This window comes from Chiloscyllium plagiosum, unplaced genomic scaffold (assembly GCF_037043375.1).
Source record: "Chiloscyllium plagiosum isolate Xiang-an unplaced genomic scaffold, Cpla_swu_hap1 HiC_scaffold_7, whole genome shotgun sequence".
Classification (NCBI taxonomy): domain Eukaryota; kingdom Metazoa; phylum Chordata; class Chondrichthyes; order Orectolobiformes; family Hemiscylliidae; genus Chiloscyllium; species Chiloscyllium plagiosum.
The window spans coordinates 94,998,638-95,016,712 of record NW_028270145.1 but is presented as its reverse complement, the minus strand read 5'-3'; the positions used below and the strand labels follow the sequence as shown (position 1 = coordinate 95,016,712).

General features: G+C 41.3%; 1 protein-coding gene across 7 annotated transcripts in view; it reads right to left on the bottom strand.

Annotated features, from left to right (window-relative positions):
* rif1 (replication timing regulatory factor 1) overlaps positions 1-18,075 on the bottom strand; it is a 97,066-nt gene that overhangs the window by 20,256 nt on the left and 58,735 nt on the right. For all 7 annotated transcript variants that reach the window (XM_087989272.1, XM_087989268.1, XM_087989269.1 and 4 more), the window contains exons 23-28: positions 11,422-11,470; positions 7,817-8,019; positions 4,762-4,861; positions 3,683-3,808; positions 3,090-3,235; positions 2,510-2,599 (exon numbers count right to left, since the gene is read on the bottom strand). In XM_087989272.1, coding sequence (XP_087845398.1) covers positions 2,510-2,599; positions 3,090-3,235; positions 3,683-3,808; positions 4,762-4,861; positions 7,817-8,019; positions 11,422-11,470 — 714 coding nt within the window. The remainder of the gene's footprint in view (positions 1-2,509; positions 2,600-3,089; positions 3,236-3,682; positions 3,809-4,761; positions 4,862-7,816; positions 8,020-11,421; positions 11,471-18,075) is intronic.

Sequence of the window (18,075 nt, the reverse complement as noted above, 5' to 3'; positions counted from 1 at the left end):
TCGTCCATGCTGACCAGATATCCTAAATTAATCTAGTCCCATTTGCTAGCACTTGGCTCATATCCTCTAAACCCTTCTTATTCACATACCCATCCAGATGCTTTTTGAAATGCTGTAATTGTACCAGTCTCCACCACTTCCTCTGGCAGCTCATTCCACACATGCACCACCCTCTGCATGAAAAAGCTGCTCCTTGGGTCTCAAATTTTTCTCCCTCACCATAAATCAACGCCCACTTGTTCTGGTCTCCCCAGCCCAGGGAAAAGACCTTGTCTGTCCATTTACCCTTTCCATGCCCCTCATGATTTTATAAACCTCTAAGGTCACCCCTCAGCCTCCGACACTCGAGGGAAAACAGTCCTAGTCTATTCATCCTCTCCCTAAAGCTTAAATCTTCCAACCCTGGCAACATTCTTGTAAATCTTTTCTTAACCCTTTCAAGTTTCACAACATCCAAAAGGAGGGTGACTAGAATTGCACACAGTATGCCAAAAGTGGCCTAACCAATGTTCTGTACAGCCACAACATGACCTCCCAACTCAAATGCTCAGACTAATAAAGGAAAGCAAACCAAAACGCCTTCATTATCCTACCTACCTACGACTCCACTCTTAACCTGCACTCAAGGTCTCTTTGTTCAGCAACATACTGCCAAGACATTGTATTTCTCCAACACTTTTTCAGTTCCCCTGCACCTACAGTACTTTGCATTTGTTTATTAATTCACTATTCCTTCATGCAAAAAGAGGTGAAGGAAACAGGAAAAAATACACAATGAGGCAGTGAGCACATAGGCATCTTGAAATCTGTATTATTCCCAAAATCTCCAAATTATCACCAAACCAAGCTCCATTTTCAAGATGCAAGTAGAGAGGAACTTCTATTATCTGAACGAAATGGGCAGGATAACTGCTCGGATAACTGATTATTTGGATAATCGATTTTACCTTAAACAAGGGAAGCCATGCTGATCTAAGTGTGCTCTACCAGAGAATTTGTTTAAATATATAATTTTAATGTATTGAGCGCAAGAGGTCACAGATTTCACATAATGTACAAAAAAAGCAATAACACAAGAAAACATCTTTAAAAATGCAGTAGTTAGCATTTGGCAAAGAGTGGTGAAGACTGCATTAATCAAGGTCCCAAGCAGCTTCTACGATCGCAAGAGCATTTGTCAGTTTCTAGGAACTCAGTCTCGTGATAGAAAGACAGAAGCATTGCCTCATGCATCAGTGTATGTTCTTGATTAAGTGCCGGGAATACTGTAAAACACTTATTTTTATATAGGGCTGTATAACAACCCTTACCTAAAAAGTACCCCATCGGCAATGCTTGAGCTACTTGTGTTTCTTTGTTTTTGCATGTTCTTCAGTAGAGATAAATCAAATACACTTACTTCTTTGATGTAATGTTTTTGCGGGACACTGAAATTCAGATAATCGATATACCTCTATAGCCAGTTTAGATCAAATATTAAAAGAAAACCAAACTGCTGGAGATACTCCGAAGTTGAATTTATGGGCATTTGGGTGGTGATGACATAACGGTAAGGTCACTGAACCAGCAATCCAGAACCCCAAGCAATATTCTGGAGGACTTAGACTCAAATCATCATAAGTGAAATCCAGATTTTTAGTAAATTTAGAATAGGAAAACTAGCCTAATGACAGTCATATAACCAGTGTCAACAGCTGTTAAAAAACAGATGGCTCACTAATGTCCTGTAGGAACAAAATCGGTCATCCTAATTTGGTCTGGCCTACACGTGACTCCAGATCCATAACAATGTAAAATCGACTCAACTGCCCTCTGGGATGAATAAATGCTGGCCCAGCTAGTGATGCCCACATCACTATTAAAGTGAGGTAATTAAAGTAAACCATAAACCAGTTGGTTGAATGATTTCGAATCATAGAATTCCTACGATGCAGACAGAGGCCATAAAGCCCATCGAGTCTGCATTATTCCTCCAAAGAGCATCCCAACCAGACCCACGGCCCCATCTTGTTCCCATGAACCTTCATTTACCATGGCTAATCCAAGTAGTTTGCCACGTCCCTGGATACAATAGGGCAACCTAACATGGTCAGTCCACATGACCAGCACATCTTTGGAATTTGCCCTGTGTTTTGCTAGTGTTGCAAATTCTAAGATTGAATAAAAGAACAACTCTGGTGAGGCAAAGAATTCTTAAAATTCTGCTAGACTGTAAAGTATATATTTATCAGTAAATCTAATATCAAAAATGCAGCCCTATCTAAGTCAAATTTCAGCAAATGGTCAAGTTTGCTAATTGCAGTAAGCTTTTCTAAAATAACCCAAAAGAAAGCTGCTTCAAATTGCAACATGTATTTTCAAGCTGGGTTACTCAATATAGAACAGCATTATACAATTCAGTTTGCATAATTACCATACAGACAGAACAAATAGTGCTTGGGTGTTAAAGCATTTTATTAGCGTGCAAACTAAATGAGCTTGTGGATACCAAGTGAAATGATCTACTTACAAGTTGTCCTCCTGAGATTGTGTATACTGGGAAAACAAGTGAGAATCCTGAGATGCATCCAAATTATTGTACATGGCAGGAAGGTCAGTCCTGTTTTGGAGAAAATAAATGTTAAAATGGAGAAGCCCTTCAAAATGCTTATTTTGGCATTCATCTGTTGAATGTGTTACAAGTGAAGGTAAATCAATAAACTTAAAGTAATTTTGCAATTATCTGATTTGCAGAAGTGAATAGATACTGTTCCAACATTTTCACAAAATAATGTATAAAAGCCTGATTTTTTTTAAAACTAGCAATCAAATTGCATTCTTAAAATAAACATTTATAAATAATGGTAGAACACAACAGTTTTCATGCACAAATAAAGAGACAGCCATTCTTGTTCTGATAATGCTGGGATGAATAAGAACTCAGATACAACTACAGATACAAGAGGGCAACACACTGTCTCACCTCATTCCCACACAAACAGCTTGTCTACTAGTCTAAAGGGGGTGAAGATCTGATATACACTGGATCAGTTTTTCTTTCCATAGCCCATGAGAAATAAGCAGACAATGACTTTCTTCCTTCAACCTACCTCTTTGTCCATAACACCTCTTTCTGATGCTCTGTCAAAATCCGCTCCTTAGGTTCAGGTGGTATAAACACAAAATCTATTGATTTCTCCTCCTCCAGCAGTCGCTCTTGTCGTGGCATTTTGGGAGAAGAAAAATCTAGCTTCAACTAGAAAGAGGGAGAATGCGCAAGTAGTAAAAGGTAAGGAGGTTGGATTGGTCTCAGCCTTAGAGCTTACAAAAGAAGAGCAGTATCAACAAACTTGGTTTAAAAATATTTTCACTGCAAAATACCAAAACATAAAATTGGGCTTCCAAACAGAAGTGTAAGCAATTACAGACAGACAGTCATACATCAATGGTATCTACTGCATTGAGCATCTCACCAACAGAAGCGTTTTTGAAGAAATCTCATTAGCTCTCCAAGATGATACTTCTCAGGAAAAAAAAAGCTGCAATCCCCTTGACTCATTTAAATTACAAATACTCAATTTCTTTCTCCCCACAATCTTTGAAACCATAACCTCAAACAACCATTTGAGTACGTCGTCTGATATACTCCGGACTCAATGTTCTATATACACAGCCTCATGCAAAACATTTGCACTCAACTTACTTTTGCTGGAGTTTGAGGCACACACTTCTCTTTCAGATCTTCAGCTCTAGCAAGCAATGACTCTCTTTTTCCAAATGAATTAACTTGCACACCACTGACTTTAGTGTCTAATTGGGAATGTTCAGACTGCGAGAAAGAATACGAAAAGAGTAAACACATGCTGGAAATCTGAAACAAAAGGTGTGCTGGAGAAACACACAGCTCTGGTTTCTCTTCACAAATGCTGTCAGACCTAACATTTCAAGTCTAGTGATCTTTCATCCTTCATGTGCAAAGGGTTACTGGATTTGAAAACGGTAATTCTGATTTCACTCTAAAGAGACTGCCTGACCAGTTGTTTTTCTCCAGTACATGCTTTGTCACATGAAAAAGTGCAACTGATGCAGCCGAACACTTATTTTCTGTAGGATATTTAAGTCAGCATGCATTCTCGACCTAAGGCAAAGAATCAAAATAGCAGCATTAAAGCCAAAACATTACATATTTCACACTGTCACTTTTATGCTGCTATTTTGATTCTTTGCCACTGCAAACTGTACGGCGAAGATGCTCCAAAAATGCTATAGCAATGCTATAACTGAAAAGTCACTTTGAAGACCATCAAATGTGGGAAGCCATGCCTTGTCAATCCAAAGGATCCTGCTCTAAAAAAAATGTATTAGTGAAGCAGCTTTGTTTTCACAACATCCAGCTGCAGAATGCAGTATTTGACTTTTTTATTGTAAACAAAAGTCAATTTCCAACTACCATGTTGATAATTAAAACTGGTTTTCTAATCCAACAAAGCAAAAATTTAAGCCATGCAAATGGGTTGAATGTGCAGAAGTATTAAATATTTTGCTCCAATATTTTGTGCTTTGTAGGATATAGACACATTAAGGGGAACAATGTAGTACGCTGGCAGTTAGGAACGTTAATTTGCTTATGAAGCTAATAAAAATATTCTCAAACACAATTGAAATACTGAAATCTTATAAAGATATTCAAATCTTAAACTTAGAATATGTATTTTGGATTTTAAAAAAAAAATCAGACGATGCTGTCACAGCAGAAAGATAAACTGTGCTTAATAAATGTACCAAATCAGAATAAGGCCCACTTGACTCTTCCATTAATTCCAAGGTCTCAAAACCAGGCAATATTATGGGTGTCTTCTGCTTGACCCGACTTAAGACCGACCTATAGTAAAGCAAAAACTTAACATGTCATAACATATACACTTTACAAATAACCCTGGAGACACAGTCCAAAGGATGAGGAGGAATGTGTCTCTAAAAGAGAAATAAATTTATCAAAAGAATATCAATGAAAAATAGTTAAAAATTCGTACATCTTTCAAAATTTCAAATAAAAACAGCAACTGCCTTTAACTAGATCGATGCAACATGCAGAGCCAGATCCTGTCTTAAGTGATACTGCATTATTAGTTAATGAACACATAATCCCATTTAGTTTTGAGAATTTTATCTTTTCACATCATATCTGACATGGGCTGGCATGACACACCCTATGCAATCCAACATGGCTTCAGACTGAGCTCACCTGCTCAACTAGTTTCCTTTCTTTCTTTCCCCCTCTCTTTTTTTTTTAAAATGCTGGTGTTTCTTTTCCCCTCCTCCTCTCTTCTTTCTTCTCCTGACCATGGACTCCTAGCCTCAGACCAGGCAAACCCCAGTGGCCCAGTGTGGAGGTATCTAGGCACAGCATGGCCTCAGCGTTGACTTCCAATCTCAGGGAAATTCCTTGAACTGTGGTCCTACTGTGGCTATGCTGTAATGTTTGAACTTTCCACTCTTTTTACTTAAAACTGAGCAAGTGTTACTGTACTATAGTTACCGAAATGTTTAACTTTTAACTTTGTTCTTTCTATCTTGTTTTAAAATTCTGTACCTAGGTACTTTTACCCAAGATGGTGCCTTTTTAAAGCAAAAATCATCAGACATGGACATAATCGGGTTGTGCCAGCTTTTTTTCCCTCATCTCTAAATGTCCTCGAGACGATGGTGAGCTGCTTTAGCGAACAGCTGCAGTGCATGTGCTCTAGATAGATCCATAATGCCATTAAGGGAGGGAATTCCATGACTTTTGACCCAGTGTCAGTGAAGGAATGGCAAGGCATTTCCAAATTTGGATGGTGAGTGCCTTGAAGGGGAACTTGCAGGTGTTGTTCTTCTAGATAGATGTAATTGTAGGTTTAGAAGCTGCTGTACAAGGATCTTTAGTGAATTGCTACAGTGCATCATGTAGATAGGACATACTGCTACCGAGTGTTGGTGGAAGGAGTAGGAGTAGAAGATTGTGGATATAGTGCCAATCAAGTGGCCGGTTTTGCTCTAGATGGTGAAAGCGAGGACTGCAGATGCTGGAGATTACAGTAGAGTGTGGTGCTGGAAAAGCACAGCAGGTCAGGCAGCATCTGAGCATTCCTGATGAAGGGCTTTTGCCAAAAACATCTACTTCCCGCTCCTCGGATGCTGCCTGACCTGCTGTGCTTTTCCAGTACCACATTCTTGCTCTAGATGGGGTCCAGCTCTATAGTGTTTTGCTGGAGCTGCACTCATCTGACAAGTGGCGAGTATCAATCACACAACTGACTTGACCCATGTTGTTGCTGGACAGGCTTTTAGAAGTCAGGTGGTGAGTTACTCGACAGTATTCCTAGCCTCCAACCTGCTCTTGCCTTTATTTGGCAAGTCCAGTTCAGGCTCTTGTCTGTGGCAACCCCAAGGATATTGATTGGTGAGAAATTCAATGATGGTGATGTCATTACACTGAATGTCAAGGGACAGTGGGTAGATCGTTTCTTATTAGAGATGACCATGGCCTGGCATTTGTGTGACATGAATATCACTCGTCACCCCAAGCTGGATATAGCCCAGTTCGTGTTGCTTTTCAACATGCACTGCTTTAATATCCAAGTTGTGAATGGTGCTGAATACTTTGCAATCAGTCAACATCACAATTTCTGACCTTACAATGGAGGGAAAACCATTGAATGTAGTGATTGGGCCTAGGACAGTACCCTGAGAACTCTTCCAGAGACATCCTAGAGCTGAACTGACTGAACAACCACACCCACCTTCCCACTTGCCAGGGATGCCTCCAACCAAAAGGTTTTGCCCCAACTCTTATGTTTTGCTGGAGCTCCTTGATGCTGCAAATCAGTCAAATATGGCCTTGGTCTACAGCTGCCACTCTCATCACAGGAATTGTCTAGTGTTTGAACCAGGTCTGTAATAAGATCAGGAGTTGATTGTCCCTGGCAATTGGGTCAGTGAGCAGATTATTGCTGAGGAGTTGCTGCCTGATAGCATTGTTGATACCTTCCATTACTACAATGATGATTGAAAGTAGACTGATAGAGGAGTAACTGGCTTGGTTGGACTTGGCCTACCTTTTGCATACAGGACATACTTGGGCAATTTCTCCAATTGGAGGTAGATGCCAGCATCGTAGCTGTACCAGAACAGCTTGGCTAAGAGTGAGTCAAGTTCTGGAACACAAATCTTCAGAACTATTACGAAAGTACGGTCAGGGTTCATATACTTTGCAGCATCTCAGTGCCTCAAACTGTTCCTTGATATCATCATATTGATTGAATCAAATTGGCTGAAGACTGGCATCTATGATGCTGGAGATCTCTGGGGGAGAGGCAGAGATGAATCATCCATTCAAGCTTAAGGTCTTCAGGCTGAAGACTATTGCGAATGCTTCAGTCTCATCTTTTGTACTTATGAGTTGGGCTCTTGCATTATTGAGGATGGGTGCAGGAATGGAGCTTCCTCCTCCAGTGAGTTGTTTACATCTATAACTGGATGTAACAGGACTGTAGAACTTGGAGTGGAACAGTCGGTTGTAGGATCATTTAGATTTGTCTATTACTTCCTGCTTATGCTGTCTTGTAGTTTCATCAAGTTAACCCCTCATTCTTAGGCATGCCCTCTTGCACTTATTGTATAGTCATTTTACAAGAACAAATAAGCTGAAATAGTACATAATACAATGGAGGTCTGACCAATATCTTGAAGCACGTTAAAAATAACGTTTGACAAAGCTTGAACAAAATGGCTTTCAATTCAAAAGCAACTGATAAGGTTATATCCAAAAACATGCTTAAAACAAAGTCATGCTCACTTAATTTGCTGCGGATAGTGTAACAATGTACTTTTGGCAAACGTAGCATTCCAAAACTGTGTGGTCTGGTTCCTGATCTGCCGGTTCTTATGTAGGAAGGTGATACTGAGCAGAGATGACAGTTGTTCCAAGACGTCACTATCAAAGGACGATGTGTAACGGGATTGCAAGCAAATAAGAATATCTGCATACAGTTTCTCCAACTAGAAGAAACAAAGAATTTGACCATAAAACCAGTCAGACACTTGATATATTGAAGACTAGAATTTAAACCGGTCTGCCACTAGAAAGAAAATGTTAATCCACAATAAATTGTTTTTAAAAAAAAAAAGGATCAGTTCAAACCAAGTTAAAAATACACAATGCTCATTATTAAAATGACTCCACTACTGCATTCTGGAACAGACAGCACATGCAGAAAAAATAGGAAGATCAGCCATTATTTTATAGTCTAGAGGAAACTTCTAATTTGGAACCACACAAGCAAATGGTCACATCTGATTTCCCTAATGATAGCTAACATGGTGATATACACCAATGATTTAAACATTTTGTATCCTATTGTCACAGTAAAACAAAGCCAGGTGCAATTTGTCAATGCCATGTTAGGAATTAATTAGATTACTTACAGTGTGGAAACAGGTCCTTTGGCCCAACAAGCCCACACTGACCCTCCGAAAAGCAACCCATCCAGACCCATTCCCCTACATTCACCTAACATCACAAGCAATTTAGTATGGCCAATTCACCTCACCCTCACATTTTTGGACTGTGGGAAGAAACTGGAGCACCTGGAGGAAACCCACGCAGACATGGGGAGAATGTGAAAACTCCACACAGACTGAGGCGGGAAATGAACCCGGGTCTCTGGCGCTGTGAGGCAGCAGTGCTAACCACTGTGCCACCGTGTGGAATTAATTAAATCAGTTATTGTGTTAACAACCAACTGTTGTTCCACCTAGCTCTTTTTAAGAGTAAGCATCCAAGGCCTAACAAGTTGAAAAGACTGCACAGTTCAGAAGGAACAAATGATAACCAAGCGACTTATTACTTGGGAGAGCAACTGGAAGTGTCAATATGGAAAACGGTAATTTTGAGAATCCTTTTGAAGTTTCAGAAGTGGAGATGGGTGTCACAAAATGTAGGATACAGACCTCTGATGGGAGTTCAGGAAGATTGCTTCAATATAACTGTCAGTAGTGTGTATCCCCTAGTGAAATTGGCAAAATTACTGGTTCAACGTGACTTGATGAAAGAATATCCGCAAAAGACAGACAGCACCTGAATCAATTATGAACATTCAGGGTGGTGAATCAATTGGCTAAACTCAAAACTTCAAAATGTTAGAAATTAATATTACTTTTGGGGTTGTGGTAAACCAAGTAACTCCATGCAATTTTTATACTTTAAAAATTCACTTGTGGGACATAGACATATCTGGCTGACCAATATTTATTGCACTCAACAAGAGGGTGGTGAGCCTCTGGCAGGTTAAAGATATCTAGTGAAACCACAGCCAAGGGAACAGGCTTGGCAGAATCAGCAAGGAAAGACGACAATGTTCAACTTGACTCTCATCTGGCACAGTGAAGAGACACAAGAGGTGGAGAGCGAACTGCTGCAGCCCACATGATGTAGATTGACTCACTATACCCTTAAGGAGGAAATTTCAGAATTTTTACCCTGCATTAGTGAAGGAACAGCAACATATTTCAAGTCAAAATGGAGGGGAACTTGGAAGTGATAGTGCTCCCTTTTCTCTGCTGCCCTTGTCCTTCTAGGTAGAAATGGTCATGAGTTTGGAAGATACTGTCTTAAAGATCTTTGGTGACTTTCTGCAGTGCATCTTGTTGATAGCACACTCTACTATTACTGCTGTGTATTGGTGGTGGTGGTGGGAGTAAACATTTATGGAAGTGGCGCCAATCACGTGACTACTTTGTCCTGCATGGTGTCAAGTTTCTTAAGTGTTGTTCAAGCTTCACCCATCCAGGCAAATAGGGAGAACGCCATCACATTCCTAATTTCTGCCTTGTAAATTGTAGACAAGCTTTGGGGAATCAAGTGGTGAGTTATTTGCTGCAGTATTCAAGTCCTCTGACCTGCTCTTGTAGCCAGTTATGCGACAGATCCAGATGAGCTTCTGGTCAATGGGAAACCTAACAATGCTGATAGTGGGGGGATTCAATGACAGTAACAGCACTGAATGTCAAAAGGGCCGCAGTTAGATAGTCTCTTATTTGACATGGTCATTGTCTAGCAATTGCGTGGTGCAAATGTTGCTTGCCACTCGTCAGCCAAAGCCTGGATATTATCCAGATCTTGTTATATTTGAACATGGGATTGCTTCAGCATCAGCACCACGTAGAAAACCAGGAAAATAGGAAACAAGTGCAATTTAAAAATCACAATTCCAGGTTATAGTCCAACAGGTTTATTCCATTAAATCTGTTGGACTATAACCTGGTGTTGTGATTTTTAACTTTGTCCATCCCAGTACAACACCAGCACCTCCAAATCATGACTGTAATTTAAAATGGCATCAAGAACAAAGAACAAAGTAAAATTTACAGCCCAGGAACAGGCCCTTCTGCCCTCCAAGCCTGAGCCAATCCAAATGTACTGGCTAAACCGGTCGGTCAATTCCTAAGCATTTGTATCCGTCTGCTCCCCACGTATGCATGCATCTGTCCAAACGCATCTTAAATGAATCTACCTTGCCTGCCTCTACCACCTCTGCTGGCAACGCATTCCAAACGCCCACACCCTCGGTATGACGTACTTGCTGGGTGTATCCCCCTTAAACTTTCCACCTCTCACCTTGAAAGCATGACCTCTTGCAATTGAATTCTTCACCCTGGGAAAAAGCTGGTCTCTATCCATCCTGTCTACACCCTTCATGATTTTGTAAACCTCAATCAGGTCCCCCCTCAATTTCCTTTTATCTAATGAAAATAAACCTAACCTACTCAACCACTCTTCATAGCTAGCACCTTCCATACCAGGCAACATTCTCGTAAACCTTCTCTGCACCTTCTCCAAAGTGTCTACACTTTGGTAATGTGGCGACGGGAACTGTACACGGTATTCTAAATGCAGCCGAACCAATGTCTTGTACAATTTTACCATGACTTGCCAGCTCATACTCAGTACCCCGTCCAACGAAGGCAAGCATACGATGTGCCTTCTTGACCACTCTATCCACCTGTGCAGCAACCTTCAGGGTACAATGGACCTGCACTCCCAGATCTTTCTGCCCATCAACTTTTCCCAAGTCTCTTCCATTCATTGTATAATTCGCTCTCGAATTAGTCTTGCCTAAATGCATCACCTCACATTTGCCTGGATTGAATGCCATCTGGTATTTTTCCATCCAATTCACCAGTCTATCTATATCCTCCTGTATTCTCTGACAGTCCCTTATGCTTTCTGCTACTCTACCAATCTGTGTGTCATCTGCAAACTTGCTGATCATACCAACAGTAATCATTCTGCAAATTAAACATATATCACAATGTCCCAGGACACATTAAGTAGCGTTCCATTTCATACTACTTTACTCCTTTCTTCAACAGCTCCACACAGTCTTTTTCAAAATTGCTTACCTTGTTACACAGATGAGTGTTGTACACTTTTGAAGTCCCATTAACTGGACTGCAAAAAATAGAAACAGGTGAGAAACAAAATGCAGTGACATAAGCAAACTGACAAAATATAGCACTAGCCAATGATATCAAACACTTTTCATTTTAATAAACATAGCTCCATAAGCTCCACTGGAACAAAATAACGCAGCTCCACAAAAATCACACCAGTGGAACAGTTTTATCATCTCTTCCTTCATCATTTATCTGATTTAATTTTAAATGTCAGTTCTCTCTTCAAGCCTTAAATCCAGTGATGCTTCCAGTCATATAATTATATGTACAGCAGCTTTTTCTGCACCGTCATAAACCTGGTTAAAATTAATTACATACTTTGATGCCTTTGTATAATAGCCTCAACGGTCAGTGTTTTTCCTGCCTCATTTATTCATTCAATCAATTTTAAGCAGGTTATATCAAATTATCCATCACTTATTCTTACAAAAGTATCCTCAATTCCTGATACCTGCATATTTGCATTTACAATCAATTCTCCTAAATTGCGATAGTTGCGTTCCCATGCAACCTCAAGTTGTAGAAAATTGCACAATAGAAATAATGGCGCCTATGGGAAAAACAGGGCTGGTCCGAATCAGTAAAAATCAAAACAAATTCAGTAGTTAACCTAAGGCAAACAGTAGCACAAAGTAAATGTTAAAGTCATATTTTAATGAAATAATACAATAAATTTAACACTTCAAGGGTTTCTGAGTTTGCTAAGTTTAGCATTGTATTAAGATAGGGGCGGAGGGTCATCGGTAGTAGAAATAGCACTGAGGTTTTCAGAAAGCTCAGCAATCATGGGAGGATGGCTTAGTGCATTACTTCCAGGTGTAGTTCTTGGGTGCAGGTTATGACAACAGAAAATATTTAGTCCAGAAGTGGATAGCTTGGTGGTTGATTGGCCTCACCCGTTTCTTGGGGGTTGGCTTAAAAAAAAGGCACCTAGTTTTAGCTGCTTTGTCATTTTCCTGCTTTCACGAGGAGGCTGTTCATAGGTGTCAGATAAGACCTCCCACTGCTATACTGCTGCATTCTGCACTGTAGTCATCGTCTTCTAAGAGCTGCAACTGCTTCTCAATTTCCCTCAGGATAGAAGACAAAAGGGAAGTGGAAGGTTCTCTTGGTGTTCTATCCTGGACTTCATAGCCTTCATCACGAACTTCAAATTTCCCCCACAGCAACAAGTTGCTGTATATCAGCTGTGGAGAAGCATTCACAATGGGACTCAAGCAGCTCCTCAACATCCTCAGGTCTCCACTTCTTGAAATCTAACTTGCTTTGCAAGAGCAACACAGTGTTCTTTGATTGCTGGAAGCTTCTGACTGTTCAATGCCTTTAAAATCATTAAGAAAATATGGAAGCAGTTTCCACCAAACTACATGCAAGCAGTCCCTACTTGATGTCACCCCAGGCTTCCACAATAATGTCAACAACATTTGTAAAGGTAAAGCTCTTCCAAACTTGAAGAACACTGTCCTTAACATCACCCTCAGTAGCTGCAATCAATTCCTTGAATGTGCGCTTTGAATAATAACCTTTAAAAGCTGCTATTGCACTCTGGTCCATGGGTTGAATGAGAGGTTGTGTTCAGTAGTAGAAATAGCACTTTGATGTTTTCAGAAAGCTCACCAATTGTGGGAGGATGGCCTAGAGCATTGTACAGAATGGGAGAATCTTGAAATCCAAAATTTGCTCTCTTGCAAATACAAGAAGGTCAGAAAAATTTTTCCCCATCATCCAATCATTTTTTGCTTGACCTGAAGTCAACACCTAAAGGACTTAATGTAAACTTTCAAGGCTCGCAGAGTGGTACAACCAAAACAGGTTTAAGCTTTTATTCTCCACTAGCACTGGCACCCAACAACACAGCCATACGATCCTTTGCGACCTTAAAACCTGGAGGGTGCAATCTATTCTTAAAAATATAAGTTCTGGATGGCATTTGCTTCCAGTATAAGCCCATCTCATCCAAATTGAAGATTTGATCTAAGAAGTAGCCGCCTTCCTCAATTTTTTTTACCATGGGAGTAAATGACAGCATACATTTCTCATCTCCACTAGCAGCTTTGCCACATAAAAAAAAATACATAATATGCATGGCGGTTCTTAAACCCAGCAAACCAGTCACTACCAGCACTGAAGGCAGACATCTGCAGAATTTTCAGCTTTTTTCCATAGATGCTCATAAATTGATAAGGCTTTCTGTTTTATGGGAAGAATGGTGGTCCCAGATCACTTTTTCAATTGACTTTCTATCCATACACTTAAAAGTTGTTCCAACTCAAGTTCCTTTTTCAAGATCTTGCAAACATGCTTGCACTCAGATTTGTTCCAGCAAGGCAGCCTGCTTCAACTCTTTCCGCATCGTCTCTAATAGCGCGTAACATAGACTTCTTTATTTCTGTTACATGAATATCACATGCTCTTTCATTATGCTCAAAACGCTTTTTAACAACTAGCCTCTATTCAAATGTTATAGCATTTTTATGGTCACCACCCACGATTTTTTTCACCTGGATGCTTCTTGTCAACATTCTTGCAACTTTGTCCTTCCATATTCATGGGAAACACAGTGGGATCTGCAAAAAACAGGACCTAAATTACTGAGTTGAAAAATGTGGTACTGAAAAAACACAGCAGGCCAGGCAGCATCCGAGGAGCAGGAGAATCGACGTTTCGGGCATAAGTTCTTTTTCTGAAGAAGGGCTTATGCCCGAAACGTCGATTCTCCTGCTCCTCGGATGCTGCCTGGCCTGCTGTGTTTTTCCAGCACCACATTTTTCAACTCTGGTCTCCAGCATCTGCAGTCCTCACTTTCTCCTAAATTACTGAGTACAGCACTGTGCCCTTCACAAAGCTTTTCACCAGAAAGTGCATGGGCTGACTGACCACATGACGTCGGCACAGAGTCCAGTCCTCCACGCACTGCAACAGCTAGTGCCAGGGATAGAATCATGTAATAGCCGATTTAGAGAAAAACAGTTCCCCAGTTCACCAATAGCAGTGACCTGCATTTTCACCACACAATTTCTTAATAAATCAGTGCTTATTTCAACTTCCTTTGGTGTGAAACCCAGAACTGATGTATTCATGAGTGATGCTCAATTCTTATACACTGTACCTTTGGCAAACCATATTCCTTTGATTTTAAATTTCACAGATTCATTACCATCATAAGGAATTCTTCATCTGTTTTAAGTGGGCAAATCCTTACTGACATTAATGTGCTCTGGAACTAGACTCTCCCACAAGTGAAAACAATCATCTACACTGTCAAACCCCCCAACAATTGAGTTTCAATAAAAGTAATCTCTCAATCAGAACTCCAATGACCCCAAATGGGCCTACTCAATCTCTTAAAATCACTACACATCTAGAATTTTATAAACTGCAGATATTTCTCCAAGCTGTGCGGCAATTTTTTTTTATTCATCTGTGGGACCTGGCATCGCTGGCTGGCCAGCCAGCATTGATAGCCCATCCCTATTTGGCTTTCAGAAAGTGGTGGTGAACTGCTTTCTTGAATCGCTGCAGTCCACTTGCTGTGAGTTGACCCACAATGCCAGTAGGGAGGGAATTCTAGGATTTTGAACCAACGACTGAAGGAACGGTGGTATATTTCCAAGTCAGGGTGGTGGGTAGCTTGGAGGGGAACTTGCAGGTAGTGTGTCCCCAAGTACCTATTGCTCTTGTCCTTCTAGATGGAAATGGTTGTGGGTTTGAAAAGTGCTGCCTAAGGACATTTGATGAATGTCTGCAGAGCACACACTGATGCTACCGAGTGAGAAAGGTGGAGGGACTGCATGTTTGCAGATGTGGTGCCAATCAAGCGGGTTGCTTTATCCTGGATGGTGTCAAGCTTCTTGTTAGTTATTTGAGCTGCACCCATTCAGGCAAGTGGGGAGTATTCCATCACGCTCCTGACATGTGCCTCATAGGTGGTGGATAGACTTTGGGGTGTCAGGAGGGGAGTTACTCGTCACAGGTTCCTAGACTCTGACCTGCTCCTGGAGCCACTGTATTTATGTGGCGAGTCCAGTTGTAGTTGCTGGTCAATGGTAACCTCAAGGATGTTGACAGTGGAGGAGTCAGTGATGGTAATACCATTGAATGACAAGTGGCTGTGGTTAGAGTGTCTCTTATTGGTGATGATCATCGTCTGGCATTTATGTGGCACAAATGTTATTTGCCACTTATCCAGGTTTGAGCGGGGATGTCCAGATCTTGCTGCATTTGAGCACTGACTGCTTCAGCATTTGAGTCGTCGCAAATGGTGCTGAACACTGCAAATCAATCAATCAATCAAACATCCGCATTTCTGACCTTCTGACAGAAGGAAGGTCATTGATGAAGCAGCTGAAGATTGTTGGGTCTAGGACACTACCCTGAGATACTCCTGCAGAGATGTCCTGGAGATGAAATGACTGACCCTTCACAACCATCTTCCTTTGTGCCAGGCATGACTCTAACCAGTGGAGTGTTTGCTCCTGATGCCCAGTTTCCAGTTTTGCTAGAAACTGCAGGCTCCTTGATACCATACTTGTTGAAACACACCCTTGATGTCAAGGGCTGTCACTCTTACCTCACCTCTGGAATTCAGTTCTTTTGTCCATGCTTGAACCAAGGCTGTAATAAGATCAGGAGCTGACTGACCCTGGTGAAACCTAAACTGGGCGTCACTGAGCAGGGGCTGCTTGATAGCACTGCTAATGACCCCTTCCATCACTTTACTGATGGAGAGTAGACTGACTGGGCGGTAATTGACTGGGTTGGATTTGTCCTGGTTTGTGTACAGGACATACCTGGACAATTTTCCATATTGTCGGATAGATGCCAGGTGTTGTAACTGTACTGGAAGAGCTTGGCAAGGGAAGCAGCAAGTTCTGGAGCACACGCCTTCAGTACTATTGCTGGAATGTCATCAGGGCCCATTGCCTTTACAGTATCCAGTGCCTCCAGCAGTTTCTTGATATCACGTGGAGTGAATCAAATTGGCATCTGTGATGCTGGGGACCACTGGAAGAGTCAGAGATAGATCATTCACTTGGCGCTTCTGACTGAAGACTTTTGTGAATGCATCAGCCTTATCTTTTGCAATGATGTGCTGGGGTCCTTCATCATTGAGAATGGGGATATTTGTGGAGCCACCTCCTTCAGCGAGTTGTTAATTATCCACCACCATTCGTGACTGGATGTGGAATGACCGCAGAGATTAGATATGATCCGTTGGTTATGGGATCGCTTAACTCTATGTATCGCCTGCTGTTTATGCTGTTTGGCACGCAGGTAGTTCTGTTTGGTAGCTTCACCAGGTTGAAAGCTCATTTTTAGGTGTGCCTGATGCTGCCCTTGGCATGCCCTTCTGCACTCTCCATTGAACTAGGGTTGATCCTCTGGCTTGATGGTAATGGTTGAGTGGGGGATATGCCAGGCCATGAGGTTGCAGATTGTGCTGGAATATAATTCTGCTGTTGATTGCCCACAGCACCTCATGGATGCCCAATCTTGAGCTGCTAGATCGGTTCGAAGTTTGTCCCATTTAGCACAGTGTTAGTGCCACACAACACAATGGAGATTATGCTCAATGTGAAGGCGGGATTTGGTCTCCACAAGGACAGTGCGGTAGTCACTTTTACCTATAGTACTCCTCCATGTTGCTCAACATGGAGGAGTACTAAATCATTAGCCGAAGGAGGACAGTACATGGTAACCAGTAAGGTTTCCTTGCCCGTGTTTAACCTGAAGCCATGAGACTTCATGGGATGCGGAATAGATGTCGAGGATTCCCAGGACAGCTCCTTCCAGATTGTATACCACCGAGCCTCCTGCTGGGACTGTCCTGTTGGTGGGCCAGGACATATCCAGGGATGGTAATGATATGTCTGGTGTGTTATGTGAGGTATAATTCAGAAAGAATGACTATGTTAGGCTGTTGCTTGATTATTCTGAGAGACAGCTCTCCAAATTTCAGCACTAGACCCTAGAAGTTGGTAAGGAGGACTTTGCATGGTTGATAGCTCTATTTGTGTTTCTGCCATTGTCTTTTCCAGTTCCAAGGTCAATACCAGGTAGCCCGTCTGATTTAATTTCTTTGTTGTGCCTTTCTAGTGATTGACACAACTGAGTGGCTTGCTCAGCCATTTCAGAGGGCAGTTGAGAGCCAATTGCTGTGGCTGTGGAGTCACATGTAGGCCAGACCAAGATGGCAGATTTCCATCCCTAAATAATATTAGTGAACCAGATGGCTTTTTCTGACAATTGACAATGGTTTCATGGTCATCAGTCGACCCTTAATTCCAGATTACTTTTATGGAATTGAAACTCCACCATCTGCCAGGATTCAAACCCAGGCCTCCAGAACATTATTCTGGGTTTCTGCATTAATAGTTGGGCGACAATACCACTAGGCCATCACTGCCCATTACCATGAATAGCTCAGTCTATTTAAGGCTTTCTGAAGGTCCTTGCAGAATATACAACACACTTCAAGTAGAAATGTCATCTATTCAACTATCCTAATCTTGCTGACTGCTTACATTTAGATGAAGAGAAAATAATTATATAAAATACTTGCTCTTTCATTCAAGGCCCAACCCTACAACCCAACCAAGT